This window comes from Chanos chanos, chromosome 6 (assembly GCF_902362185.1).
Source record: "Chanos chanos chromosome 6, fChaCha1.1, whole genome shotgun sequence".
Taxonomy (NCBI): Eukaryota; Metazoa; Chordata; class Actinopteri; order Gonorynchiformes; family Chanidae; genus Chanos; species Chanos chanos.
Window position 1 is genome coordinate 32,425,705 of NC_044500.1, and position 22,315 is coordinate 32,448,019.

At 39.6% G+C, this 22,315-nt stretch overlaps 1 protein-coding gene across 1 annotated transcript in view; it reads right to left on the minus strand.

Moving 5' to 3' along the window:
* rnf123 (ring finger protein 123) overlaps positions 1-22,315 on the minus strand; it is an 89,928-nt gene that overhangs the window by 52,587 nt on the left and 15,026 nt on the right. Inside the window, exons 22-34 of the mRNA XM_030776738.1 lie at positions 21,860-21,966; positions 21,460-21,652; positions 20,907-21,052; positions 17,565-17,648; positions 17,195-17,302; positions 16,658-16,835; positions 16,002-16,076; positions 14,010-14,097; positions 13,529-13,616; positions 13,179-13,263; positions 5,810-5,949; positions 4,222-4,410; positions 1,610-1,685 (exon numbers count right to left, since the gene is read on the minus strand). Of these exons, the coding sequence (XP_030632598.1) occupies positions 1,610-1,685; positions 4,222-4,410; positions 5,810-5,949; positions 13,179-13,263; positions 13,529-13,616; positions 14,010-14,097; positions 16,002-16,076; positions 16,658-16,835; positions 17,195-17,302; positions 17,565-17,648; positions 20,907-21,052; positions 21,460-21,652; positions 21,860-21,966 (1,557 nt within the window). The remainder of the gene's footprint in view (positions 1-1,609; positions 1,686-4,221; positions 4,411-5,809; positions 5,950-13,178; positions 13,264-13,528; positions 13,617-14,009; positions 14,098-16,001; positions 16,077-16,657; positions 16,836-17,194; positions 17,303-17,564; positions 17,649-20,906; positions 21,053-21,459; positions 21,653-21,859; positions 21,967-22,315) is intronic.

The window sequence follows — 22,315 nt, forward strand, 5'->3', positions numbered from 1 at the left end:
AGGACAGGCATCATTTCAATTTTTAATTCGGCTCAACAGGTTGGCAAGGACTGTTTGTCTTTGTTTTGGAGACACATTATATCTCTCCATTCATGTGATGATTTACATAACTACCCACTTCAGCTGGCAATGAAGACATCATAGCTCAGGCAGAAATCAGTGTGCTTTGTTTTTTTTAATTACTCGTCAATGCTTTGTCTATGATTGATTTGATTTTCAAATAAAACTACAAAAAAGGAAAAAAGTAGTTTAAATATTTTATGCTGTTTCTAAGGGAAGCATCAAGCATCAAATCAGAGATAAACCAAATCGGTCTAGAATAAAAATACATTTAAAAAAAAAAAAAAACGGGAAAAAAAACTCTAGAACAACTGATCATTTCACAAGCGCTTCTTTTCTACTCTTTCTTTTTCTGAACAAAAGCTTGTTGTCATGCAGTAACTTTAAAAATGATTTTATTGTTTTGATTGTGCATGGCAGTTTGGCTATTTTTCTGAATTCACTCAATTCAAGCATTTTACCATGACATTTCCTGTCACAAAAAACCTATGATAACTGTTATTTTTAGAGGGGGGGGGGGGGGGGTCCAAATAGCCTTTTCCAGGTGAACTCCTTCTAAACAGTCTTGTAGCTACAGTGAAAAACTGTTTTGTTCCCTAACAATAATTAGTGGCTCATCTAATGACATGTCTGTGCACACTTTATGACGGGGAAAGTCAGTGGTAGCCTGGCTGACTGCGTCCTATAGTGCCAGCAGACACATACTCAGTCATCCTGTCCCAGGGCACGGTGATGACTCTGAGGGTGACCCCACATCATGCATTATGAAACTAATCATTCTGTATTGTCACGTCTGATAAATTACATCCCAGAACTGAAGCCAACTTCAATTTCCTGCTGCAAAATTGAACCATGTTTTAACACTAAGTATCCCTATCAGTCTTTGGTCTTTGGCCCAAGTTTCAAACAACCTTCTGGTGATCCTTCAGATTATCAGACAGAGTTAGTAAGAACATATGACAGCAAAAGCAGGTTAGATAGGAAGGGCAATGAGGTCTGATAGGAAAGCACCATTGAAGAGGATTCTCAGTTAAAGAGTTACCAAAGAATCTGTATTCATGTAACAACATTGGCATAATCTGGTAAAGTAAACCACTATATTCTTATGATTCTTATGTAACTGCTCTTGTCAGTGTAACCTCAGACATTTGAGTACTATATTAATGCATTTCATAAGTCTTGTGAGTACTATATTAATGCATATATTTTTCTTAATGAACAAGGAATTAGTATTATGTCTTAGCAAATGTCTTTTTCTTAAAAAAAAAAAATAATAATAATAATATCATTGTTATTACAACTAATAGCCTTCAATAACAACAAATGTTTTTTTCATTCATTTTTCATTCATTTTACAAATAACTCCATGCTTGTCTCCAAAAGATTTAAAATCTTGTTTTCACCATGCAGTTTTGTTGACCAGCAGAAATGGTCTACATTTAACACGAGACATTTCAGCACCAATAAAATTAAGATGATCTGAACCTCAAAGATTTCAGCAGCATGCTACTCTATACAGAATCACAGAGTATGCAGGTCAATACACTACCTGGGAGACGGAGGTTGACCACTCGGTCGAAAAGATTTCTCTCTGCTGTCACACGATTCAACACCTGGTTGAGAAGCTGTCAAGTAAAGAGTATTATTGAGAGGGATGCATTTTACACATATAAATATAAGTAGTCTCTGTGTCTCCTAACTTTTATACTTGGGAAGCAACGTGCATATACGTCTGTGTGTGTGCGTCTGTGTGCGTGTGTGTGTGTGCGTGTGTGTGTTTGTGTGCGTGTGTGTGTGAGTGCATGTGTGTGTGAGTGCGCATGTCCGTGTGTGTACAAATACTGCAGAACAGCTTTCTGGAAAAAGCTTCACATTGGCCCATAATCTTCAAACTAATCTTCAAAAACCGTGTTAACATATAAAAATTCTCTGTAAGGGTTCAAGTACAATTACACCCTTCACAAAAAAAACTCAAGTTAAGGGTTAATAGGTAAAAGTTCTTTGTCTGGAGCCGAGTTTCCTTTGACAGTTATCTCCTCATTTTTTTTTTCCTCTTTGTAAAACCATAGGTGTTCCAAAATACCACAGAAATACCACAGAACACACCTATCAGGTTTACTATCCGAATAGCCAGACTAGACTGTTTGCCTTGTTGGCATCTCCCATGCTGACTCTTTCATATGGCAACATGTGTCTGAGAATTCTTTCATTCACGGGAGATTAGTTGCAAGCAAGGAGAGGATTATAAGTTATGAGGGCTGGTGCAAGCTGGGAGGGCATGGGGAAAGTGATTGAGGCGACATTCAGGTCCTGATGATGAAGTGTGGTGACTTGGTCAGGTCTTCAATCAGCACTTTATTAATACAGCACATGGTGTTCCAAGCTTTGGGGAGCACAAATCTGGCACAGATACACGCACGTATACACACACGCAAGCACACAGGTGCGCGCGCGCACACACACACACACACACACACACAGCATCCTTCAGGGAGGCACTCAGGCACAAACTAAATGATCTCCCTTAGCTAATACAAGCCAACAACTACACATGAACACAAACAAAAGCGCACACAAACACACATACTGCAAGAACACTCATTCAACCAAGCACAAAAGCAACACAATGACAGCAAAGTTGAAAATAACACATTCACGCATGTCTAAACACACATGCAAGAGATGGAAAGCAAGTTTACACTTCTCATATAGCCAAACATATATAAACGGAGTCAAACAAAACAGAAATAATATGGCAAACACACACACACACAAATATACACACATACAGGCGCACAAACGCACACACACGCACGCACGCACGCACACACAAACACGCACCTCAAGGACAAATGAGCACCTGCTGCTCCCGAAGGTATGTTTCAATTAACTCCTGATTACATGCTGCAAAAAAATAGCGCCCTAATGGGAATACTGCACATGTAACCTAATCATTGAAATGAACCCACTGTTCCCTCACAGTGGAGAAGCATTCAATTCTACACTTGCACATGCACTTGAAGGCTGTTCTAGCAAAACTGCAATTACACTTTGGCAAAAACATACACTGAACATATTAGAAACATATTGATTAAAACCTTCAAAAACCCTTGAAGTGACTTACATACACACAAACACATTCCAAACCTGCCATGATATCTGCTGCTATTTAATCTCTATACAAGGCATAGAGAAATATAGGATAATTCATTATACAACATTAAAAAGTTCTCAAGCACTGCTAATTAATGCAGAATCATTGCCCAAGACAAGCACGATAAATATTTCGAGAGCCGCCAACTGAAATAGATTTTGCAATCATTCCTTCCATAGGCCTGCACGTGAATCAAACAACAAATACTTGACAGTTTATATGTTGTCAATTCAATTGCGATTTCTGTTTCTCTCTCCTGTATTTCACTTTTTTGTTTTATAAAAACAGTGACCACCATTTTGTTGAGTGCAGTTTTTCTTAAAAGCATTCTCTTTAACCTATCCACTATTTTTCATATACTTAAGATAGAGAATTCTGCAGGAATGGACTTGGGTCACGCATAATAATCTATTATGTTCATCTTTTAGTAATTTCGTAGGATCTTACAGGAAACACTTATATACAGGATAAAAGACATTAGCTTCACTGAAAGCCAATGCCAATTCAAATCAAAACTCATTAATGCTGTTCGTCCAATCAAAATCCCCAATTGTCTAAAGCAGTGTACAACCAAACAGTATGTTCTTTTAAAACGACAAGTTACGCAGTTCAGCCATACCACGACAGAGATGTCAAGTGAATAAAGAACCTTAATCCACATGACATACATGAACTCAAAGTACACACTCAAACTAACACACAAACACACACATACAAACCACAGGGAGTCAACACCACACTGGCAGGTAGTACATATTTCTACAGGAAAACCAAACACGTAAGTAAATGCAATACCCAATCATGTAGCTAACAGCCTAGAAATCATGTCTAGTAGAAGTAAACCATAAGGGAAGCCACCTAAGCAGCACAGCAAGCCTATCAATAGTGGAGAAAAATTACTTGTATAATGTGTACCAGCTGTTTATAATGGCTCCATGAGAGACGTTCATTAAATGTTTAGCAATTCTTAAAACAATTCCTGGGCCAAGCTCTTGGCTTCGGCTCACCTGCGCCAATCGGCGGAGGAGGAGCTCCGCAGAGGGACGGGTCCAATCCAGAAAGATTTCAGGCACCAGGGTGACAGTCATTTCAAGCACACGAAGCAGGCTGACGGACAGGTCAAAACAGGTAGCGCACACCTTCAGCTGTCGCGTGTCCACAAAGTTCCGCTCAGGCCTCTCTGCCGCTTGCTGGATCTGACACACGGCACAGAGAAAAGGACGGAAGGGGATTTTAAAAAAGAAGCAATGTGATTTTAGATGACAGAACATTTTACTGACAGGTTGCATTTTATTAAAAAAGAGTAAGTAAATCTCACTGAATAAGAAATAAATACTGTTAAAATATATATATAAAAATCCAGGGCATCATGGAAATAGAGCACATCCAAATGTTCAAAGAACAATAAACCATGTTATTTCCAATATACATGGTGAGACTAAATCATCTCTCTGCCCAGAGTCCAAGAAAATAAACACAAACTCAAGTCCCTAGAGACTGCTGCTCCTTAACCCTGAGATTGTAAGAAATGAAAGCCCCCCCTGAGAGCTGGATAGCCTTCAGGCCAAGGAATGAGCACATCAAAGCCCAATCCGAGGTAATCACCAACTCAGTGTGGAACTGTCCTCAGAGTGTATGATGATGCATCAGCTGAGTGTTTCTCTGGCTTCTAGCTGGCTCAGAATTCACTGCCATTACAAGCAGACAGTCCGACACCATCGTCCTGCCGTCAGCCAAGAGAGCTGAAAAGCCTCCAATCACTAATAATGACACAGCTAGAGGAGATGATCTGGTAATTTTCTCTGCATTTCATCTCCTTTCTTTCTACCATGGGATCAAATTATTCAGTGCCAAGAGCAGAACACTGAAATAAAGATTGAGACGCGGAGCCTGTAGAATGAGTTGAGGTGAAGTCTCCAGATGGGGGGCTGCTTCTGAATGCACACATATCATTATCATGCTTGAATAATCAGCGTAATGTTGTTTAGTGATGCAGCACATACGCAGGGCTGTATGCAGATCACCGAATAACTTGGAATATGTTAAGTAGCCCATGTTATAAATATTAAAATTCTCTAAAAGTCCTCATCACTCATACCTAGGTAATCCTCTAGGCATACAAGAAGGTTGTTTCAGATCAGTGATTTCATCAACTCGCGAGTGTCAAAAGGTAAATTTACGTACAACACAATGATGTTGTGAATATGACAGACATAAAGGAGTAGTATTGCCTTGGTGATATGACTACACTCATCATCTAAGTACATCATTTAAAATCATTTAAGTATTTAAGCAAGTGACTGCTGTTGTCAAAAATTTGTTATATTTAGTTCACTTAAACATTTCACTACTAATTTAATACCACAATTTAGTCACAGCTGTATCATCATCACTGACATCATCACTGACGTACGTACAATATTAGTGGTGCGGAGGAGAAAATTTAATCCAAAGATTCAAAATTTGTAACATTTACGGACAACAAAAGGTGGTGTGATACTCAAAACATTCCAGGTCATCTGTGCCTGACATGCCAATTTAACCACTGACAGTATCTTTGACATATTTTAAATCAGGGTTCTACGATTGTCTTACCTCCTGGATCATGCCAATGAATTCTGAGAAGGCCCAGTTGAGCTGGTTGAGAACACTGTTGAGGAAACTTGCAGCCATGTCTTTGTCCTGACTTAGAAGCTCAGCCATGTGTCTCTGGAGCAAGAGTGATGGACACGGTTCTGCAACCAGTCCATGAAGAAAATATAAATCAGTAAACTAATAAGACATTCCACGTAAAAACAGCAGACATTTATAGACCTTACTGCTCTGAATTCTGGGTTGAGCTCCCTAATTAGCACCAAACATGGCCAAACATAGTGTTTACAGAAAATGGCTCAAATGTTTGGCAAATCGAAGGTCAAAGTGTTTGAGACCTGAATTACAAGAGCACTAGTCCTCTCTATAATCATAACCTTTATTAGACCTTTATTAGACCCAAAAGTTTAATTCTCCATGTAAAAGCTGCATATGGCTGAAGCTCACCTGCAGCTGACAGACAAAGGCATGTGTTGTGAAAGTGACCTTGCCCTATGAAGATATTACAGTGTGACAAAAACACTGTTGTTGCAGACAGCAAAAGATTGGAAGCAGTAGGATATCATCCAAAGACCATTATTACTGCTATCTCTATAGCTGTGTGTACTCAAAGAAAGGGCAGTCTCTCATCTTCACATAGAGAAAGGCAAGGTAATTCAATACCTTATCTAGCAGAGCACACAGACTCTAAGGGGTAAAAGCCTACATGTGCAGTGCTAAAGAGGAGTAAAACCATTTCACAATCTCTCACAATAAAGCTCTAAATAAACCTAATCATCTGAAAGGACAACACAATCCCTTAATAGAGAAATAACCTTTATGTTTAATTAGATGGAGTTAGTCCTCTATGCTGTTCGATGTCTGCTGGGACAACAGGACTTAAAGGGCAAAAAGAGAAAAGGAAAGGACACATAAGCATAGGAAAGAGGGAGGAGAGAAGCTACAACATAATGTCATGACTTTGAGATGACTGCAATCCTTTGTTCACTACATGTTCTCTTAAACAAGCTTCATAGTTCAAAATGCAGCTGCTAGCGTAGCCACTAGACTGGTATAAGTTATGTATAACTGCTCCACACTTAAAAATGTCTGAATGGTCTTGTTTCCCTACATCTGAATGATCTTTTAGGTCTTTATGATCATTTGCAGCTGCCTCAGTTGAAAGGACATGTCTTCTTTCCTGCATGCAGTGAAGCATACTCTTACAGACATTCCAGCCAGCCCTGGAAAAACCATCCAAAAAGTATTTGGGAACCAGACACATTCTGCATCTTCAAACTGCTAAAGCAAGACATTTTACCCAATTAAGGCTAAAGGAGCAGAAACGGATAGGGCCCGTGAAGGTTCTTCTGAGCTAAGCTATCAATGCTGTCATTCTTCCATCACAAGTAATCAGCCCCATTTGTTGGTGAGGAGTCCATGTCTCAGGGTGCCCTCATGGCTGCACTGCCCTCGGGTTCTCCATTTTAGTTCTATTGCTATAGCTTGGCCTGCTGAGGTTTCATTATTGCAACTCATCATGCGACACATTCTTTCCTTCCCCGAACAATTTTACACCATCATCCCAGTCATTATAAACTAGGTACCGGTGTCTCTCCCTCTACCCACCCCAGGACACCTGCCCCAAGCCCAAACACACACAGGATTACTAACCCACCAAACTCACATCCAGTTACCTACTAACATGACCACTGGCTGAAATCCAGAAAGCACCTCTATAACCTTGCAGGTCAGCCTAATAATTAACCCTCCAACCTGCCCACCAGCCACCAGCTTGTCTGTCTGCCTGCTGGCCAGTCTCTGCCCACTGGTGATGACTGCCTGCCCCTCCTTCCCAACTGCGGAAATGTCCCTGACGGACACAGCAAAACACTATCCTTACACCTTAACAACACAATCCCAGCTATTTGAGGAACAAACTCGATACACGTTTTGCCTCTCAAGGTTTCTTCCCACTATTGCTGAAGGTGCTGAAGGTCTTTGCCACTGTTGCTTTTACATTGCTTGATGGAGGTCTCAAGCTTGACATTCAGAGAAGCTATATTTTGTACTGTAAGAAGCACCATCTAAATAAAATTGAATCGTACTAAACTGAGAAAAGTAGGAGATATTTCTCTCCCCTAGAGATAAAGGCAACTGATTTGATTGAGCTGATGCAGGTCTTATTCACTTTTATGTCTTCCTTGGCAGAGCATACAGTCACAACTAAAGCCAGTCAAAGGTCAGTAATCATTCTGTCACCGTGAGGCATTTCAATTTGAGGATGCTTTTAGGAGAGGACTGGATGCAAAGAAAACATCAAGCACAAACATGCTCACTGCAAGTGTCTGAGATTAAAAAAACAAAAAAAAAACCCAACTCTGCTCTAAAGTGGGCAGCACACGGCCGAGAAGGTTACGGTCTAAAGGAGAACTAATCATGTCTAGCAAGGCACTGAACTGACCTCTCTGTTTACTGTACATCATGTGGCATCTGTGGTAATTGTTATACTGTGAAAAGATCAGCCAGTCTCTGTGTGAGGTGACTGACGCAATGCTCAAACTGACACAAGTAAAGAGAAAAGAAAACTCAGAAGCCTGTCAATCAATCTGACAGCTCTTTAGAGAAAGACTGGGGCTCTATGCATTTAAGCCTGGCTATAAAATGGTTTGACTTTGGCTACAGGGCAGAGAAAGGACATCCATGAAGGACACGCAAATTACTCCATTAAATGGCTGTTCTGGGAGCACTGATAGAGTGCAAGTATATCAAGCTGGCCGTGAAGTCTCTCAACATTTTTAAATTGAGTCTTACTTTAATAAATGCAGCACAATAACTTTTGAACCTTGGAGTTCCAACAATTTCAAAAACTGAATGCACAAAACCCTCCAAGTATCAACCTTAAAGAAGGTCAAACAAATTAATGAACAACTGAAAACAAAAATTACCAAACATTTTTCTTTCTGTGAATTGTCAGTCTCTTGAGGAAGAGAGAAAGCCACTCCAATCTCTCCTATGAATAAATATAACTCTTAATTTCAAATTTTCACTTATGTCAAATATCTTTTCTGAGCAAGACTTTTGCTTTACACAGTTCTTTCCTCTAGAAAAAAAATACATGATTCTTTCCTCTAAAAGAAGTTCAATCAATGTTGGTACAAGGAGTGCTGAACAATCCCCGGACTGCTGTGAACCATGTCTATGTCCTTGTGCTGCTAAGTTCAACTGTACTTTTAATACTTTTTGACTGTTGGAATACTTTGGCAACTTTCTGAGAATGGGGTTGGCCTATCTGGCCCAGTACTTTCAGACATACCCAACAGACAACAGCCTCAGGAGTGTTCAAGGCACCATTTCATTAATGTGCTGGAAGGTTAGATTCAAAGGGCTAGCTTAGCTTAGGTTCAAAGAGCTTTTTTTTTTTATTATTATTCTTTTCTTTTAATGGTCTCGTACGAGATCTTCCAACTCTTGTATTCTAGAGTAAACAAATCTCTGGGTAGAAAACAGAGAAATCTTCAGGTAGATCAAAATGGCATAAACCTGACTGCAGATAAATACGTTGGTTATTTCAGCTGGACGTAAAATGTTTTTGTTCAAAAGTTTAAGTTATGCTGTGGTATGTTACAGACCCTGGATACCAGAGGAAGAGGAAGAGGACAAAATTAGAGACGCAAGACCTATCATTATACCTGTGGAGTGAAAGCCGATTTTATTTGAAATTATAACAGAAGCCTTTTCTTTCTTTTTGAGAGTGTCATTCATTTATGGACAACATTTGATGAGTTTATCCAAATCTCTTGAATTCAGAAAAAATGTATCAAGAATACATTAATGAAGTAGAATATTTTCACTTGGCTTGACTTCATGCAAGTGAGTACCATTAACCAAATACTTTGTGTCATTCAGTTCCCACACCATTTTCCTCTTATCTTTAATCAAACTTTTCATCTCATCATTGTGTCACAATTCTTAAAAATAATTTCCATTAAACGTCATGTTATTAGTGAGCTGGCACTGACCATTCATCATATTTAAAACTACATACCATAATGACTTTTCTGTTATGTGTCTTGTGTTTACACACAATCAGTTAGTCTATGCAAAATTTTACAGACACTTTGAATCTTTCACATGCTGAAAAGTTCAAACAAACAGATACAGGTCTGAGCATGTTCTTGTCTCAAGGATCTGACTTGGAAAAAAAAAAAGAATTCCCAGGCAAATAAATTGGAGGTCCAACAATATGCAAAAAAATTGGATGTTTATTACAAAATAAGAAGCCATGTATCTATTTGTTTATGATGTTTCAAGAGCTGTTATTACGAAGCTGATTTCCCAGTTTTCTCCATTAGCACAATGGAAATGCGGCCACACAGGTGGTTTGGGTAACCTGTCCATCTAAATAATCTATGAGCTGTATACTAGCAAATGTAAGTCACATTTCTGCAGAATTAACCAAAAGAGCATATTCATCTGAGGGCAGAGCTCCCTCTGGATTAGCAGCAACTCATATAAGGCTTGTCATTTCTTGCTACTTGGCAGTGACACCTAAGCTTGACATTTTGAGTAATAATAAATTTAAAATGAAATTAATTTATCTTTACAAGAAATCTGACAGCACTGAGAAAACAGTTATACAACAATTAGAGGGTGACAGTAAAATAATAACAGAACTTGGGTGAAGGAGAAATGAGGTTTGGGGTTGAGATAGGACCTAATGTTCCCAGAAGCCAGGGTGGAACTAAAACTACTAAAACTCTAGAGCTAATGAAATAAAGGGTTTATGCATGCCAGAGTGTCAGCCAGTTAGCAATAAACCAAATCTCTTATTCTTACCCAGCTATGGCTCGAATGCGGCTTATGGCTAATGCTGAAACAGACTGGCACACAGACTACTTTGGCTAAACAGGGCAGCAATAACCAGGTGAAAACAGGTCTAAAATGGGAATGAAACTTACTTTGAAAACTAGCAATTGACAAATCTCCTGGAAGTCATGCAAATGAGAGTGAGAAAAATGCAACAGAATTAGCATGGAGACCAGACCAGACACACATGGGAGAAAGTTTCATGTCAAACTGAGCAGTGCAAAGGCACATATAGACGTCATAACGCACTTGCTAATGAGTCTCACTTAAAAGGGCTTGCAAATGGCTAACCTAAAAATATGATCCACAGGCTACAATAAGTAATATCCCAAATTGCTGGGGTTAAGAACAGCACCCGAGTTCAAGTTTGGCAACAGCAAAGGCAGGTCATATTGGATGTGGGCACCAGCTTGTGGATAAACTGTGAGCAAGGCAATCTACAGATGCCTTCACTAAGTTGTAGCCTACATAAAGGCTGAAAACACATTTTTTTGTTTTTGAGCAGACAGATTCAATATTCAATTCATTCATCCTTTCTGTCTCTCTCTCTCTCTCTCTCTCTCTCTCTCTCCTTCTCACATAGACAAACAAATACAGAAAAGTAACCCTCAATCCATCTCCGCGTACACACAGGCAAACACAGACACACACTCACAGCAAACTTCCATGTATTGTTCCTTTCTCCAATCTATCGATCTCTCTCATACACACTCATCACTCATGCGTCATGTGTATATGCACGCACACACACACACACACAGTCCGGATGCTCTGGGGTGCACGCCAAAGCATAGAGTGGCCGTGAGCTTATTTGCCAACTCACACAGTCAAAGGCTCAGAGCCAGAGCAAATGGGTGGACAGCTCGCCTGCTGTCACCAGGCCTTAAGAATTACAGTGGACTTCAGTAATGTCCTCAGGGGACTGCCATATGCCTTCTAGGACATTTTAATAATGCAATTACATAACCATGCACAGCAATCTCTTACCAAGATGCTTCCAAAAATAGTACGGCAGTAATATGAAACTGGGTGATTTATTAAAACAAAAAAAAAAAAAAGTGAGGTGCAAACAACAGTGAAGGGAAAACAAGGCCAGAAACGAAATTCTCGAATCTTATACTTTGGTATTTGTGAACTTCTGAGAACAAAAGACAGATGATGGTTGACTGAACATAAGCTCTGGTCCACTGGCAAAACAATTAGCTACAGAAGACTGAGTGAGCAACACACCAACATCATCCTCCTATTGTAAAACTCTTCATATTCAAGCTCAAGTTTGGGTATTAAGATATACAGCCAGTCACGTCAAGGCCATATGAGATTTCCAGATGAAAGATTTTATCATATGACAAAGAAGAATGTGGTCCCAATCAATCAGCCGTAGATGAACAGACAGCTCTGTAATTTAGAGATGTTCTCACATTCAAAAATATTCTATTAAAGTTTTATCAAACATAGGGTGACTTTTTCAAAGGCATTATCCACAAATGGAGAAGAACAAAACACAAAGAGAGGGCATAAATATGCACCTGTTTTCATATGTCATGTCTTCGAACAATAACTTTGTTAGTTGAACATTAGACATAGGGTCTAATCTCTGTCCATGTTCAGAATGCCAAGAGCAGTGCAGTTACTGAATAGTAGTATGCATGGCCATCAAAAACACGTAAAAACATAAAAATTGACTATGCTGTGATTGAACTTAGAGCCATTTGAGCACTGAAGCCACAAGGAGCAAATTTATCAAAATCTCATACAAATTCAATTTTCTGGGAAAGTAACCATATTCTGATCAACCAAAAAAATGTTTTCTCGAGGATATTTCAAGTAGTAGTGGAGGACCGACCACCAAAAAAAATAAATAAATAAAACAAAATCACAGAGCCTGACAACAAAGTTTAGCAGCCGTACCTTGAAAGTGTGCCTGAAAATACAGTCTATGATGAATGATATGCCTAAGAACATTCATTTTCTTTCAAACTATAAATAAAGTTTCATATACTTCCCTTGTGCTGTTTATGTCACTAGTGATGAAAAAGATTTAAAGCTTTGTTTCTGACACATAAGGGGGAGGCATTCATACAAAGCCATTTAACATGATGGGTTGACATTTTCGCACGCACACACACACACACACACACACACACACAACTCACACACAACTCACACACACACACACACACACAAAATCTTAGAAACAATAGGAACATGTTAGAGTCTAAAAGAGGCACGCATTCACGAGCAAAGCATAAACCCAATACAATAGAGGAAAGCAGAGCCTCCCACTCTTTTATGGAGACTGTAGATTATATTTACATGTTATACACAAAGTAGGCCATTTCACTACAGATGATGACAGAGTGCTACAGAAAAGTTCATGAGTTATTTAAAATAATGAAGCCAGAATACGTTTCCAATACGCAAAAAATAAATTACAGATGACAGTGAAGAGAGGTGGGATGAAAAGATAAATAAAACAGAAAAAAGAAAAACAAATAGTCGAAAATGAAGACGAGTGACTTACTTTGCAGACTGGGAAGGTTGGCATCTTCAGGTTTGGTTTTAAGCAGATGGGGCAGTCGTGTGTACCTGTAGCCAAAGCCACATCCCTGTGTATGGATAGACCAATTAGCTACAGGACCAGGTATATACTTGGGACTTAACATTTAGCCACAAGGGGCAATTGGACAATGTGGAGATAAACCACTTAATTACCAGACACAAATTGTTTTCAAAGAGCTCCATGAGTGATGGTTGTACTGAGAGTGTTATCTATGATATGCAGTGCTTGTCAGTGCAAATAAATCCCATAAAAAAGCCAAAAGGGAATGATAGGAGTGGAAAAGGGAGGGGGGTGGGGGGGATAGACCTCACCCTCCAGAGGCGGACCAGGATCCAGTTAGTCTGAGCCCACGGCCTCTGCTCATATGGGGCCAGTAGGTTCTTCATCATAGCCACACGCCTAAGAGAGACGACAGAAACAACATGTACCGCTGAAAAAAACAAATGACAATTTCCCTGTATAAACGCAATCAAATATAATGTATATTTCTGACCTTTTTATTTATGCATGACAACATTAGGTTGACTGATACTTACATATTGTACACATACAGTATCAACTGCTATCATAAACTGCCAAGAAAAATCGTTTCAACATGGACCACAATAGCACTAAATACACAAGGGGGCTGAAAAAGACTGGCTTATTCACCTCTGTATCTAGTCTCATATGTTTCACAAAAGAAAGCCCTTCCACAGAGAGTAAGGTAGATGTGTTTTGTGATGGTAATCAGGTTATAGTAAAGGAGAATTTCTATTTTTGGTCCATTAGGACCTTGAGCTCAGCACTCACTGCTCCTCAGGGATCCTCTCCACTGCCCTGAGGGATTGTGGGTAGCACACGTAGCTGGCCAGAGCTTGCATGAGGGAGTCTTTGATGTCTACAGGAGATAAAAAGCCAGACAATTTATAATGGAGGAATACGGAACAATTCCAGAGCAATGCAAAAATGACAGTGATCATTTTTTCATTATTTCCACAGTTTTGGGTTTCACTGATTTAACACTAGAAGCGCCGCGCCGGTTTGACCTACTTATACCTAGAAGCGCCGAGTGCCGGTCATTTGACCACTGTGACTACCTACTAGGAGCGCCGTGCTAGTTTTACCTACTTAAACATCCAGATTTCAGTTTGATACTTTACATTAACCAACAAAAATACTGGGCTGGAAATGGATATTCAGAGTCAGTACAGCCAGGGATTTGACATAGATAACATAAATAACTGCTGCATCTCATCCATGTATCTGTCATATCCACCAACATGTCTGTCAGTTGGATCTTGACCTATGTCTTAAAGCTGGATTCACAGAACTCATTCAGAAATAGATATGTCCCAAAACTAAACACTGAATTTGTAGCTTGTTTTGTTTGTTTAACTTTGAACTTAGCAAAATGAGTCACGCACTTGAAACTTAGCAATAAACTGTGGGCAATACATATAAGCCTCCTTGGCGTCATCATTCTGCTGTGTGTGTGAACTCTGAGCTTGAGAACACCAGACGAACCATGTTGACATGTTTGTCTAATATGGTCAAATGAAATAAATTGCAGTCACTATAAGATGCTGATAAGTGAATTCTGTGTCACTAACTATACTTAGGTTACGTATGTGTTCATCACAAGGCTCAAATAAAGCAGGAGTGAATAGGATACTGAGAGAGTTGTTTAGCACTGCCTACACTCGTTATGCAAGAGTACATGACAACAAGGTAATGTGGCAGACGCCTGAAGAATACATTAGGCGTATTTGTCAATGATTAATCGCATGCACACAAGAGTTACGTTTAAATCTATCAATATGATGAAAATCTAACTGTAAAAGAGACAAATTACTCAAGCATAAAACATGCTTTTTTTCAAATAAAAACGATGCTTCATAAAAATTGTACTGCAAGTTAGAAAGGTGTAAGGCAAAGGCCTAAAATAGGATAAAAGAATCATTAAAGAGAGAGCATGTCATACAAACAGCTTTACTGTGCCAGTAAGGCCGAATGGAAAAAAACTTTTAATTATACCTTGAGATGAGGAATTCATCTGGATGATGAATAGCAAAGCCGCTGGCTATAATAGGTTTAAGAAATTTTCCATTAAAATAGCTCCTAACAGATTAACGCTTTTTTGAGCCTGACTTTTGTATAACACTCTGTTCCTTACAAAGTAATGGAAATAGATGAGGACATTAGGAGAGACAGATGTGGGAACGGTGGGTATAGAGAAAGGGAAATTCATGCATAAACGTCAGTGTTAGGAGAATGCAGAATGGCTCCCTAATTTCATATTTGTGCCATAAATCAATATGGACTCCGTTTATTATAAGACAAAATGAAATTGGATGTCGTAATGAATGGAACTCCTTTATGGTTATCTAGGCTACCACTCATGTAGACACACACAAAAAGAGTATCCCTTTAGGAAATCTTTACAACGATACTGTGCTTGTGGATCTCAAGCTAGCACTTCAAAGAGATCTAAACTTTTACAAAATCATCAGAACGTGTTTTCACACTCAGCACTCTGTGGAAGTTAGGTTCAAAATACTGATTATCCAGCTGCAATGTTAAATCGATACAAACGCTAGTTTAGAGTACAACAGTTTTGCAAGTACACGCCTCTGGGCTGTCGGCTTACTGCAGAATGACATTCTCAATCCAAAATAATTACGATGATAGTGGTAATCTTTTTTAGCTGCAATTCAAGTCAATATCGAACAAATAAAACAAACTGGATGCAATTGAAAACAGTGCCGCAGGGGAGTTGTCTTGATTCACTGTGATTCCACTCACCTGTCCCCACAATGCGAGGATCTGCAAAGTGCTTGGCAAGAATAGCAGCAAGCTGAGAGAGTGTGTCCTCATAGCCTAAGGGTGGAGCACAGAGATGTGGACTGAATCAAAAAAAAAATCAAGCAACAATGTCCACACATAATTTACCCAACCCTGAAATTACGACTCACGTTCCGCAGGGTATAAGCAATTTCAGTCACATCAAACCAAGGAGTTTATCTTCCATCTCAGAAACAGATTCATTCAATACATCTTTAAAGTCAGTCTATATTTCTTTCCTGACAGAGATCATTAAAATTACTTTCAATCACTTTTCGTCCCCAATAACAAAGCAAAACACCGCAAGCCTGAAAATATTTCAGTCTAAAGGAGAACTGAGATACATGGGTAAAAAAAAAAATAAAATCAGTAGTATTTTTTTGTCAGCTGGTTTCTAAAGGCTACTATAGGCTATACCATACTGCTATAAGGCCAGAAGATTCACACTGTTAGGAAGGCGAAGAAGTAAATATGAAAGAGAAAAAAAGAAATAAACCGTGTTAACTTGTATGAATTTTGCATTTGTGTGAAAAAAAAAGTCAGAAAGCTAGATAACAAATGAAATACTAAGGAACTGTATGGAGCTATGGAAGTAAAGCAAACAGTCTGAGACTGACCAGGGAGCTCGTCCATGCTGTTGGAGGGGCTGAAGTAGTTTTTGAGGGCACTATAGCTGTTCATCGCCACACTGAGGTAGAACTCAGGAGCAAAGGCAAACAGAGAGCCTGTGTTATCAGCATGCTCAATGGTGCGGATACACACCCGCAGCAGCCAGTAAATGTCCAGCATCTTCTCCTGTGACAAATACACACATAGACAGACAGTTATATCACAGTGTTATCTAAGTGAAAAAGATAGGTATACCAACAGATCATTTATTGCTGGATATACACCAGTAACAAAATTTCACCCCTATCCCTCGGCAAAACAGATTATAACAAACACCATTTGAGCACAGAGCATCCTATTACCATAAAGCACTGAACAATGGAAGATTTTCTAAGCCAACAGCCAATTCTACTGAGAAATTCTGCTTTCTTAGCATCTGAAGAAAGTGGAAATAAGAATCGTGTAGTTATAAGTTGGCTGGGTGACTGTTTAGGCAACCTTCTGTCTCTCTCTCCCTGACAGGAACAGTCTGTGATATACTTTACCTTAGAGTAGATGGTGGCATTGATCCAGGCAAGCCTACGGCTTAGGTGATTCAGCTTCTCAGAAAACACTTTTTGGCTCTTCTGTAACTCCTCTAAAATATCAGGTCTCTGAAAGGACAAAGCACATCAATGGATGAGGTACACACTGTTTGAAAACATGAAGTCCGACAACAAAGCAACTGACAACAAAATACGACGGGTCAAACATTGACAGTGTTTATGGTTCACGGGAGGAACAAGACAAGTGACAAAGAGGCAAGCGAATGACAAAATCACAAAGAGGATTTAGGAGGGAGTCAGTGGGTGGCAGTGGGGTTCATAGTGATGATATAAACTGCCACAGTGTTCCATGACAGATATTCGTTCTTACCCTGCTTGGGCATCGAGCAATCTTCTCCTCAGTATCTTTCAGAGCAACTGCATATTCATGGACATCATCAGATACCACAACCATCTGCAGAGAAAAAGGGCAATGTCTGTTCTCAGAATCCTGTAGTATTGGGATGCTTGAAACATTCAGATTTAAAAAGCACCATACTGTCAGGAAGCCTTAATACTGTGAACGTAATTCTTAAAAACTGAATCCTGAATCCAAAAAGCATTCCAAAAAAATGATGTGTGCTTTCTTAAATATTTCAGCCCCTCTTTACCAAATGTGTATGACTAGACTGAGTATATTAGACAGTTCATTACACAGTCATAGTTTGAAGCCAAAATGGAAGGCTAAAACTGCTCCACTTCCTCATGTCCAGAAACACGAGGACTATTAAAGCCTTCTGTTCTGCTGGACTGTGGCTCTTTGCTCTATATCCCACAGAGAGGAAATAGCGCCAATTATCACAACAGACACTCTAATACCAAGGGGCTGACAACTATCCCCGTCTCTCCAATGACCAAGTCATCAGTCTGGTAAAACAATGTCAATGGGTCTATATATCTCACAATGTAATCCTAAAACGTCTCCATTAGTGCATGACCACAACCATTTGCACCGTGATCAAAAGTAACAGGAGAGAGACCAATGGGTCAAAAGACTCAGATAAAACCAATGATAGAAGGCCACGTCCCGGGTCAACATTTTCCCAGGCCCCAATTCCACGCAGTTTATTGACACCAAACCGGTTATTAATCTGTGGAACATGTTTATGCTTGCTGTTTTGGTTTTTTTTTTTATAGAAATTGAAATTGGTAGAAAATAAAGAAAATCATATGGCTCACGTTGGGCCAAATGTCCACATCATCCTGACAAAATGTGTGTAAAACAATTCACAGTGGCTAAACCAGAAAACAATGCCACAAAGCATTCTGATTACACTAATCTATGCTCACTATAGTACAAAGGACTGAGGTTGTGGCTAAACAGAAGTAACCTCATCCCTTAAGCAGCCTGACGACAGAGTGCCTGAACCAACAATAAGTTTTGGTCTAACTAAATAGTTCAATGTCACATAGCTAGTTTCAGCGGTATTCACATCGCATCAGTGAGTTTCAGAAAAACACAGCCACCCAAATGACAGGGTCTAACGGACAAACTGTCAACTTTTCCAGCAATAGAACTCAGAGCAGTAGCAAGCTGAAATAATAAAGAATCTTACAGCTTTAAACTTGAAAGTTAAGTTTTCTTCATGTACACTAAGAAGTATAACTATTTAAAAGCTTGTTGATCATTAGTCCCTGAACCATTACATTTACATTTACCTGTACTTCAAGGTACTGTATTTAACAAGACATACCACCTGTCAATCTAGATGATCACAAAAAGGCCTTTCAAATACGCCACTGGTTTCATGCTGCTGCATTTACAGCAGGGTTTCTAAGAACACATTAATATTCAGTTTACCTCCAACATTTGCACTATTCACTTCAAATAATAACAAGACAAAGAAATGGTTGATAAGCAAAAGTGGAAAGTAAGACAGAGATCAGGAAAAGTACACAGTCATCTGGTGTTAAGGCTGCAGTGGGTAGAATAAACATCACCAATATGAGTGGTTGTCAAGGAAGCATACAGGCCTTTTAAATCACTCATTGTGACATCAGTCAGTGTTATTAATTGCGTGAGTACACTGAGGAAACTGTAATCCAAGCAGGCTGTGACTCCATGCTATTGAGCCCTGCACAAATGCCTTCCCTTTTTAACAGCACTGGACAGCCTCCCAGCCCAAGTTGCACACAGCTCCAGGAGTGATAATAAAAGCTATATCAACACCATATGAACTATCCAAAGCCGATAACAGCTGTTTTTGCTTTATTACTTGTGGGTTAGTGTCTGAAACAATATGTGGTTAACAGTAGGGGTGTAACAAAGAGCCGACGGCAGCAAAAAGTCACATTTCCAAGGTGAGTGTAACTTCCCAAAATCAAAAATACCGTCATGAGACAAGGAGCGTCCAGATTTTGGATTTAACAGGTTCACACATTCAGTGCTATAGGCAAGAATGCCAGTGACACCCTAATCAAAGGAAAGTTGTGGTTTTGTTGTGTCTGAGAGATTCTGTCTTTGCTCCTTCAACATCTTTGCCTAATCCTAATCAAACACAGTACTTCTGATCGTGTCTGGTTTCTCTAAACAGCTGGGCCCAGATCCTTAGATACACAAGCATAGATTAAACACTCAAGCCATCTCCAAATGTGAAGTTTGGAATTACTGGTCGTTATATAAGAAAGTAAATCATTATAAAAGCACTGCAATATGGGCACTTTTGTCAAAATACAGACAAAATCTTCTTTTTGAAATAAACAATTAGACTGCTTTCCCCTTCTACTACTTCTATGTTTTACTTCCAACCAGTCCAAAATGTAACTGAATCATACCGAACTACGTAAAATTCGACTGGTGCGAGCTTAGATGTATCTTGCCTATGGTGTGGAATTTGTTTGAGAAAAACGAATACACACACGTACTCAAGCGTGCTGAACATATCTGACTCCAAAGTACAAGGCGAGGATAAATGTCTTCTTTGCGTCTAAACATATTCTAATTTCCATACTTCAAAACCTTCATTTCCAGGGATTATTAAAACCATATAAAAATCAACTCAGTTATTAAGAAAATACATTAAGTACTGAGAGTAATGAGGGCAAACGGGGGACTCTCTCCAGGCTTCTGTCAATGAAACAATTTGTCTTAAATATGAGAGAAGGCAGTGGAGGAAGCCAGCACTGCGATATGTACACCTTCGCTGAGAAATGTGGTTTTTAAGGTTACATGAAATATATGCTAATAACATTCTGTTCCACTTCTCTAGCTCCTCTCATAGATAATATGACACTGGAAACAGAGTTGGGCAAATGCACTATTTAGACTTGGAGACAACTTAACGTTAGAGCAAAGCTGGGGTTACCAACACTGTGCAGCACAATACACAATCTAATAATATGTTTGTCTGTTGTAGTATATTTTTTGGATGTTTCTGTATCTTTGTGAAGTCTTAATCATGACCACCCAGCAGCAAGATCCATACATTTCATTATTTTTGCTTCCAGAGATTTGGATAAGTCCTGGTGCTCTAAGAAATCTAATCACAGTGCGCTTGATGAAACAAACATCAATAGGTATCAAGAACACTGTCAAATCTCCTCTCCCAACATGTCTCCTCTTGCCCTCTCTTAGTATTCCCATCCCTTATGTCATCAGCACTCTAAGCCCCACTTGGCTGCTTTGGAACACACAATGAGCTCTCCATATGGAACTATGCTTGATGCCTCTTACCTTGCCCAGTTGTTGATGAACACTCAGATTGTACATCATCACAATCCCATCTAGTATCTCCAGCAGGGACTTCTCTGTGATTGGTTGGTCGGGCTCTTCCATTGGTCGCCCCAGCAACAACCCATCGTTACCATGGCTTCCCTCAACTGGAGGTGTGAAGGGAGAGGAAAGGGGGCAAGAGAGAGATTATCCATCAGCAAGTGTTCTTTTCAGCACAGTGAGACAGGCAAAGGTTAAAACCTTCCCCTTCAAGAGATGAATGATTGATTTTTTTTTTTCTCCCCACTATAAGTCCAGCTAATTGGTTTCCCACTGACTGTCTTTGTGTCCCTGAAGATTATGGCTTATTCTCACTAGATTGGGTTCAGAGCTGTTCTTTACAGACTAAAGATTAATATGACCACATTGGCATATAAATAATATAAAAGCCTATATAGTCACAGGATTTTTCAAGCACCATAGAAAGCACATATACTAGAGGCTTTTTTTTTTTGTAATAATTCAATGCAGTCGCGTATAGTCATTATGTGTAGCAGGTGGTCTCCACACTCACTGTCCTCCTCAGTCCTCTGCTCCACAGCTAAAGCACGCACTTTGACCTTCTCAGGGGGGGCCAGAGGTCGCCGTGGGGTCATAAGGCTGACAGCAGCAGTGCTGAGAAAGCGATTGGCTCGTCCCAGGGTGGGAGAACTCAGCCAGCTGGGTCTGCCCAGCGCCCCGCCCATTGCCACGGCACCAGACGGCCTCTGCGGAACAGAAAAAGAAAAAACATGGATATAATACAAGGAACAAAGTGTCTATACAAAAATGCATTAAATAAAGCAGATGCCATCTCCAATAACACAAAATTATACATGTTAGAAACTCATAAGGGATGATAATTGTGGGGATAATGAGTGGAGAACTGTTTTCTACAGAGTCCATGGGAAGCTGAGGCAGAGTGGTCTCTCAGCTGTTACCTGAGCAGCTCCGTTCTCCTCATCTTCATCCAAGTCATCCATAGATGCGGCCTGGATTTCTGCTGGGTCGATGATTATGTTAGCTTTGGTGGCCAAGTCATCTAAAGACAAAAAATAAAAACACAAGGGTAAAACATGTGTAACACATGTAAAAATCCAACTCAAACTGGTTCTTGCATTTATTAAAAACACACCCTTAGTACATGTCAGCAAAATTAATCTCTCAGACTTTGTCCCGGTGAGCAAAAACATGGTCTCTACATAAATCACATCACAAAAATTAAAAAAGTATGCTGGGGCTCTCAGTGAGAGCTCCTGGAAATTCATAAGAACACTGGAACATTCAGTAACAATACCACCAGTCTCATACAAAAATCACTATGTATGATTTATTAATGTATTTGCCTCCTCCTTTTGGACAGCAGCATAATGGGGGAAAGAAAATCCCTG